This window comes from Medicago sativa, chromosome 3, assembly GCF_051527215.1.
Source record: "Medicago sativa cultivar Bolivia chromosome 3, Bolivia_mono, whole genome shotgun sequence".
In the NCBI taxonomy this organism is placed as follows: domain Eukaryota; kingdom Viridiplantae; phylum Streptophyta; class Magnoliopsida; order Fabales; family Fabaceae; genus Medicago; species Medicago sativa.
Window position 1 is genome coordinate 84768824 of NC_140751.1, and position 7793 is coordinate 84776616.

At 35.8% G+C, this 7793-nt stretch overlaps 1 protein-coding gene across 1 annotated transcript; it reads left to right on the plus strand.

Annotated features, from left to right (window-relative positions):
* The first annotated feature begins 407 nt into the window (after positions 1-407).
* On the plus strand, positions 408-4452 carry LOC146941185 (Tetratricopeptide repeat (TPR)-like superfamily protein). Its single transcript, XM_085754961.1, has 4 exons — positions 408-3621; positions 3724-3755; positions 3858-3939; positions 4048-4452. The coding sequence occupies exon 1, from the start codon at positions 482-484 to the stop codon at positions 2609-2611; it is 2130 nt and encodes a 709-aa protein (XP_085611087.1). The 5' UTR covers positions 408-481; the 3' UTR covers positions 2612-3621; positions 3724-3755; positions 3858-3939; positions 4048-4452.
* The last annotated feature ends 3341 nt before the right edge of the window (positions 4453-7793 follow it).

A 7793-nucleotide genomic window follows, 5' to 3' on the forward strand; every position in this document is an offset into this window, starting at 1 on the left:
CACACATGACACTTGCAAAAAACCGTTTACATAATATATCATGTGATACTTATAAAGACAAGTACTTACTTCTCTCGTCTTCACAATATTAATCGTTTATGCACGATTATTAAGAAAATGATTAGTTATGTTGATTTCAATGGTAAAATTAGTGACATTTACTAAAACACCTTTATTAATTGTAGTTAGTGAAGTAGTCAAATTGGATGAAATTCAATAAATAAGGGTATAATAGTGGAAAAAAATAATAAATGCCGCATTGATATTGATATTATAAAGTGACAATTATTTTGAGAAGAAAAAATTGTGAGACGGAGGGAGTATTTTCCATTATGAAAGCTTCTATCATTTTATCAAGAGTTTTGACTAAGTTATGCAGCTTGACCAAACATTAGCCTTTGTATAAAGATGACTTTTTTAGGTCAAAACTCGTACAAGTAGAAGGTCAAAGATTCGTTATTGGTGAAAAAACTACCCATCTATGAGTGATCGCCGATTACCCATCCGTTCCTATGGCCGTAAAATGTCGCTGCTTCTGCGCCGAACCAACTCCCCCACCACGAACCACCACCCACCGACCACCATCACCGTCACCACCGCCACCCAAGATGAAGTAATCCAATCAATCCTCAACTGTCTAAAATCTGGCCACATCCAAAAAGCCGCATCCATTCTCTTCGACTTCCCACTACCCTTCCCTCACTCTCTCTACGCCCATTTCTTCCGTCACTGTCGCTCTCCAAAATCCATCGCCTCAGCCCATAAGGTTGAGTTCCACTTAGTCGCCACCACTCGCAATCCACCTATATTCCTCCGCAACCGTGCACTTGAAGCTTATGCGAAATGCTCCTCTCTTCATGATGCACAGGAACTGTTTGATGAAATGCCTCAACGAGATGGTGGGTCATGGAATGCTTTGATTACTGCTTATTCTCGATTGCGGTATCCAGATGAGACGATTTCTTTGTTTCTTTCAATGAATAAGGCTGGTGTTCGTGCCAATAACATCACATTTGCCAGTGTTCTTGGGTCGTGTGCTGATGTTTATGAGCTTTCTTTGTCGCAGCAGGTTCATGGGCTTGTTGTGAAATTTGGTTTTTTGAGCAATGTGATAATTGGGAGTGCTCTTGTTGATGTTTATGCTAAATGTGGGATTATGCTTTATGCTCGCAGGATGTTTCATGAAATTCCTCGTCCAAATGCTGTTACTTGGAATGTTATTGTAAGGCGGTATCTTGATGTTGGTGATGCAAAGGAAGCTGTCTTGTTGTTCACACACATGTTTTCTGATGGAGTTAAGCCGTTGAATTTTACATTCTCTAATGCTCTTGTTGCCTGTTCTAGTATGCGTGCACTTGAGGAGGGGATGCAAATTCATGGGGTTGTTGTGAAACAGGGACTTCATGAGGATAATGTTGTTTCGAGCTCGCTAATCAATATGTATGTCAAGTGTGGTGAATTGGAGAATGGTTCTCGGGTTTTTCATCAGCTTGGTTCGAAAGATTTAGTGTGTTGGACTTGCATTGTGTCAGGGTATGCAATGAGTGGGAAAACTTGGGACGCAAGAAAGCTTTTTGATCAGATGCCTGTACGAAATGTGATATCGTGGAATGCTATGTTGGCTGGATATACCCGATTCTTTAAATGGTCTGAGGCATTAGATTTTGTTTGTTTGATGCTTGACACTGTAAAGGACTTGGACCATGTCACTCTTGGTTTGATGATAAATGTGTCTGCTGGCCTTTTGGATCATGAAATGGGGAAACAGCTTCATGGATTTGTCTATCGACATGGTTTCCACTCGAACCTTATGGTTGGCAATGCCATTCTTGACATGTATGGTAAATGTGGGAACTTGAACAGTGCCCGAGTTTGGTTTAACCTGATGAGTAATTGGCGTGACAGGGTTTCTTGGAATGCTTTATTGGCTAGTTGTGGCCTTCATCATTCAAGCGAACAAACACTAACAATGTTTTCAGAGATGCAATGGGAGGCAAAACCAAGCAAGTATACTTTTGGAACCCTTTTAGCAGCATGTGCAAATACTTATTCGCTACGCCTCGGCAAGCAAATTCATGGATTTATCATTAGACATGGATTTCAGATAGATAGTGTAATCAGGACTGCTTTGATTTACATGTACTGTAAATGCTACTGTCTTGAGTATGCTGTTGAGATTCTGAAAGGGGCGGTTTCTAGGGACGTGATAATGTGGAATACCTTAATTTTGGGATGTTGTCACAATCATAGGGGAAGAGATGCACTTGAACTTTTTGGGATAATGGAAGCAGAAGGCATCAAGCCAGACCGTGTGACCTTTGAGGGCATTCTTCTTGCTTGTGTTGAAGAAGGCCTTGTTGAGTTTGGCACTCAATGCTTCGAGTCTATGAGCAATGAATACGGTGTCCTGCCTCGGTTGGAGCATTATGGCTGCATGATTGAACTCTATAGTCGGCATGGATACATGGATGAGCTCGAGAGTTTTATGAAAACAATGACAATAGAGCCTACACTTCCCATGTTGGAACGAGCCCTTGATGCTTGTCAGAAAAATGATTCCCCAAGACTGGGAAAATGGATTGCAAAAAAAATTCATGAATTTGAATATTGATTGATTTCAACTTGTAGAACGCGTGTATCATAGCAGGGAGTTTATCTATGTCTTGGCATAAGGGTCATAAGTCAGACAGCAAGTATATACAATGGAATATGAAGATGATCAAGGTCCTATCTGTAATGATGAAAATCAGATTAGTACCTTAATGTGCTGTTACAGGATGACTAATATATGCAAAAATGTACTAGCAGTGAGCAGGAAATTTTCTGGTTTTGGTAAAAGAAAATGAGCAGGATTTAAGGTGTACAAGGAGCAGGCTATTTTTCATGTTGCAATTATATGCAAAGAAGGAAAAACTACATTTTTCCTCAATATTGCCAATTGATATTGGCTTTGAGGGACAATTAGAAGACTGTGAATTCATGATTCATTTGAGGAAACTATATAACATTAAAAATGATCAGGGGAGTATCCTATCTAGGAAAAGCCTGATTCTTGTTTGTAGAATAAACACAATGAAGCATTTGGGAATTGAGTTTTGATGAAGTTATAACTGGTTTAGAACTGCAAGTATTGATCGTGATGGATAATTTGTCTTAGAACTTAGGTTGGGCCCAAATCGCGTGCAACTTGATGGAGGTCCACCATTTATTATTACTATTCAGGCTTTATCTTTATTCGATGTGGGATTCTCAACACACCCTCTCACGGTTAAGGCTAGACATCCAGAGCTACTTGAGTGGTCGGACAACGGGTGACCCAACAAATCTAGGACATGCTCTGATGCTATCTTAGAATTTGAGTTGGGCCTAACTCAACCTAACGAAACCAATTTTGTCTGGTGAATAATGCCCACTTATAACCACTATTCATGCCATATCATTACTCAATTTATATGATGAATAATGTCCACTTATAACCACTATTCATGCCATATCATTACTCAATGTAAGACTCTTGTAAATTTGTTAAAATATGCAAAGGATCACGTGTCTTGGCAATGGGCCAATGGCATGGTGAATGGGTGAAGTATGATAGCAACCTCGGGTAACCAAAATTTCCCAGTAAGGACCATGTTTAACCATATATTGGACTTTTCCTCAGCAAAATATTTAAACAGAAAGCCTATACCTTCTGATCTCCTCAGTTGTTTTTCTTTCCTGCAGTTCCTTAGTGTGGGCCTTCCACATCCTTTAAGGTGAGAACATTTTGCATATAACTTATGGTTTCTCCATTTTAATCACCCTATTCTCTAATCATAAAGTTGTTGGCTTATGATCTCATTTTCCTTCATTGCTAGGATCATTGGGGAAGCTGTGTTCTCTAACCTTTGTGTTGCTTTCTCTTGCTGAAAGACATCTGTGTTCTTCTCCTAGTGTCTGGTATGGAAGAATGTTTGCTTCTTCTGATATTGCGATTCCCGTGTGTGCATATTTTTACTTTGATGTTTTGGTTTGTTTGAATACCATTTATCTTGTTTTCATTCACAGGTTCCCAATTTCCTATTTGAAGACTTCTCAGCATCTCCATTTTTCCAGCTCTTATTTGGGGAAGAAATTGATATTACTTTTGCGGCTCTGCATATTTTGCATGGTTCATATCATATTTGTATTACTTGCCAACTTTTCCCCCTTGGAATGTGATTTCCTGTTGTTTGGGTTTAATGTGAACAATGTGTGTGACTTTGTTGCAAATGCATTGAGCTCCTTTTTTTGTCATGAAACTCTGCTGACTGGTTTACAGACTTGAGTCTCCAAAATTTACATACAATTAATTTGCATGAGTTATTAGTGTTCCGTACGTGTTGAAATGAGACTCTATCTCTGTTGTGTCTCTTTTTGTTTTGAGATGTTTCAAATATAAATTTATTGTTTGGTTTCAGTTTTTGAACCAAAGATAGTTGTATCTCCACCCATTATAGATATTCAGATTTTATTGATCCTTCTTTTTAGAGAGATTGTATGAGATTCGTTTATTATTAAACTATATTCAAGAATAGTAGAATACAAAACCTAAGCTCTGTCATGTGCTTTTCAAATAGGATAGTATTCAGGTATTTTTAACCCTTCTTTAAGAGGCTTTATGCATTTTCTTTTTTTGGTGTTAACCCTCCGGTTTCTAGGGGAAGAGGGCAGTAGTAATCCGGTTTCTAAGGGAAGAGGGCACTAGTAATCCGGAGTTCGGCCAGAGGTAAGTAAAGTCTAGCCGGTAATTGTTCCATGCAGGAATCGAACTCAGATTCTCCCAAACAATTCGTCGTTTGGTAGAGCTCAATTACCACTTGAGCCCCAATCACTAGATTAGGCTTTATGCAATTCTAATCCTTAATGACTGATATACTTGGGTTGGTTACCTCAGGCAGCATATGCAGCTCTCAGACAGACAATACAAGTAGTAAATATAATCAGACCAAAACTATAGTAATTTAGTTATTGGATTGTACTGTATTATTATTTTTTAAATGCAAATAAGAGAATCTTTAAGAAATGTGTTGCTATTCCTTCGTTTACTCTGTTATCAATATCATGGGTGCTTTGGCATTGTAGTTTGCCAGTTTAGTGGCTAAGCCATATCCTACTCTCAATAGGACGTGCTTATTAGGGACTATTATCGTCAAAGAAAAGTCAATTAACTACACAAGATTTCCTCAAATTAATTAAGCTTTTATGTAAGCCTCCAAAGAAGATAAACACAAGTTTTTGTTTTGCATATTTTCAAACCGTTCTTCGTTCTTTTATCACGAACTTGTTTTCAAACTACTCAAAATGTATCTTCTCATTCACAAACATGTTTTGCGTCCTATCACTACCTTTTTTCACTTATTTCTTTTGTTAGTTTAAAAGGTATCTTTATGGCTGCATGAAATTGGTTGGATTCTTGCAAAAGTTGATGGTCAAGTGCAAATCGTGTATCTTTTGTAGGAGTCACTTTTCCTTGGACTTTTTGGTTGTTTGCACGATGGAAATTAAGTTTTTTTTTTTTTTTTTCCTTTTCGAACTATAAATGTTTTAGAAAATTATTAACTCTTTGTTATCATAGTATGACTATACGGTAAAGTGATTATCCATGATCGTTTAAATGAGATGACATGAATATAAGTTTGAAATAAAAGATCTTGGGTTCGAAGCTAAGTTTGGACATGTATTAATGTTAAAACCGTTAGGGAGAGTTTGTCGGACAATTAGGTTCCACAAATTTTGAGAGGTTAATCTTTGTGCGCAAAAGATATCCGATTTATAAAAGAAAAAGAAAATGCTGAAGTGGTTATAAAACAAAAATAAAAATCAAACCAATGAGTTTTGTACAAAGGGACAAGTAAAGTATTTGAAGTCCCCGTGAGCATAGCTTCCGGTTGGCGGGGACATTGCATTGTTATATGCGGGGGCCGTGGTTCGAACCCCGGACACCCCACTTATTCACCTTATAAGGTGAATTCTATCCACTAGGCTACTCGAAAAAAAAAAAAGTATTTGCTATATTTTTTGTTGTGTTATTTAGATAGACGATTTTTTATATCATATATCAAGTATCAAATTAACTTTGACACCAAATCTTAAACATTCATTTCCCTTAATCTTAAGGTCAATAATTATTTGTTAAAATTATAATGTGGACATTCAATATTCCATATCTCACTTTTAAGTCTACTTCCTCCGTCTCATTTTAATTATCATTTTAACATATTTTTCTACCTCAAAATAATTGTCACTTTAGAATACCAATATACCATTTATTATTAGTTTTCAACGGTATACTTTATTTATTGAATTTCACTCCACTTACCTACTCCACTAACTACAATTAATAAGAGTGTTTTAATAAATTATGTTAATTTTACCATTGAAATCAATTCAACTAATCATTTCATTAAGAATCACGCACAACCCTAAAACGACAATTAAAATAAGACGGGGGATTATTTATTATATTCGCTCAGCAATCTCATTCACGTTCTTCCCTAAAGTCTATTGTTTCTAAATTTTTCTTTTCTTTTCAGTTTCTTCCATCTAACGCCCACAATGTTTCTATCATTTGTCATTGCTAGAGATAGAGATCTCATTATCCATGAATTTTTTGTTTCTAGATTATTTTTATCATTAATAGATTTGATGCAGAATTGTGGTAGACGATATGTTAAACTCAAATTCAAGATTTATGTTAAAAAAATTACATGCCAAGTAATGTTTGATTGATGTGAAGGATAAACATAAAACATGAAGCTGTAAATCCAATGGAACAGATTTGATCCATGTAATTTAGTTTTTGGTTGTAATTTAGTCTTTGGTCATAAAACGATGAGATGAATGTTTGTTACAGTCAAATGTTTATTTTTATCACATATCTATTCAAGTTGCCGTCTTAAACAATTTAGAGACCCCGTTATAATTTAAGATATTGGCCCCAAAAAAGAAAGCACAAAAAAATGATGGTCTAAAAAAATTGGGGTACAAAAACAAAGGGTTTGGAATGGGTTTAATGTTGAAAATAAATAAAATTTTTAGCACAAACGACAGACCTATATGGGAAAAATATCTAAAAAAATAACAAAAGACTAAAATTATTATAAAGAAGGTGCCTGCCAGGACTTGAACTCATGTCAAGAAGCTGCAAATCAAAATTAATACCGCTGGACCACCGCGCATCATTTGCTATCTCTCCGACACTGAACATATATAACTCGTTTTTATGGCCTTGTATATAAAAAAAAAAAATTTGGGCCCAAAAAAATTGAGGCCCGGTGTCATAGCCCCGCCTCGACGGGCTATGGGCCGGCCCTGTATCTATTGATGGAACACATGTTCGAACTTGCAACACCCATGTTCTCCAAGTGTCACCGAGTTTTGTCATTAGACTCTTTGTAATATCAATAAATGTTTTTGATTCACTTAATAGAAAGATTTTAATAGTATAACACACATGATGATATTTTGATTTTTTTTTTTTAGTTTAAATCACAATGAATTTATATAATGATATTTTGATGATATTTTTGGTGAAATTATATTTGAAGAATTAAAAATCATGAGACACATTTTAACGTTTGGATCAAAATCAAACTTTATGATATTGATATATTTGATGATATTTAACTATTTTTTTCCCTAAAAAAACTATTTTTTAATTCATGAATAATTTATAGGGTAAAATTAACTATCTTTGTTACTCCCTCCGTCCCAAATTATAAGAAAAAAAAATCACACTTATTAAGAAAACTAAATCATAAGAATTTGGAGTA

Excerpts from the sequence above, each read along its gene's own strand:
- LOC146941185 (XM_085754961.1), top strand. The coding sequence starts at position 482 with ATGAGTGATCGCCGATTACCCATCCGTTCCTATGGCCGTAAAATGTCG.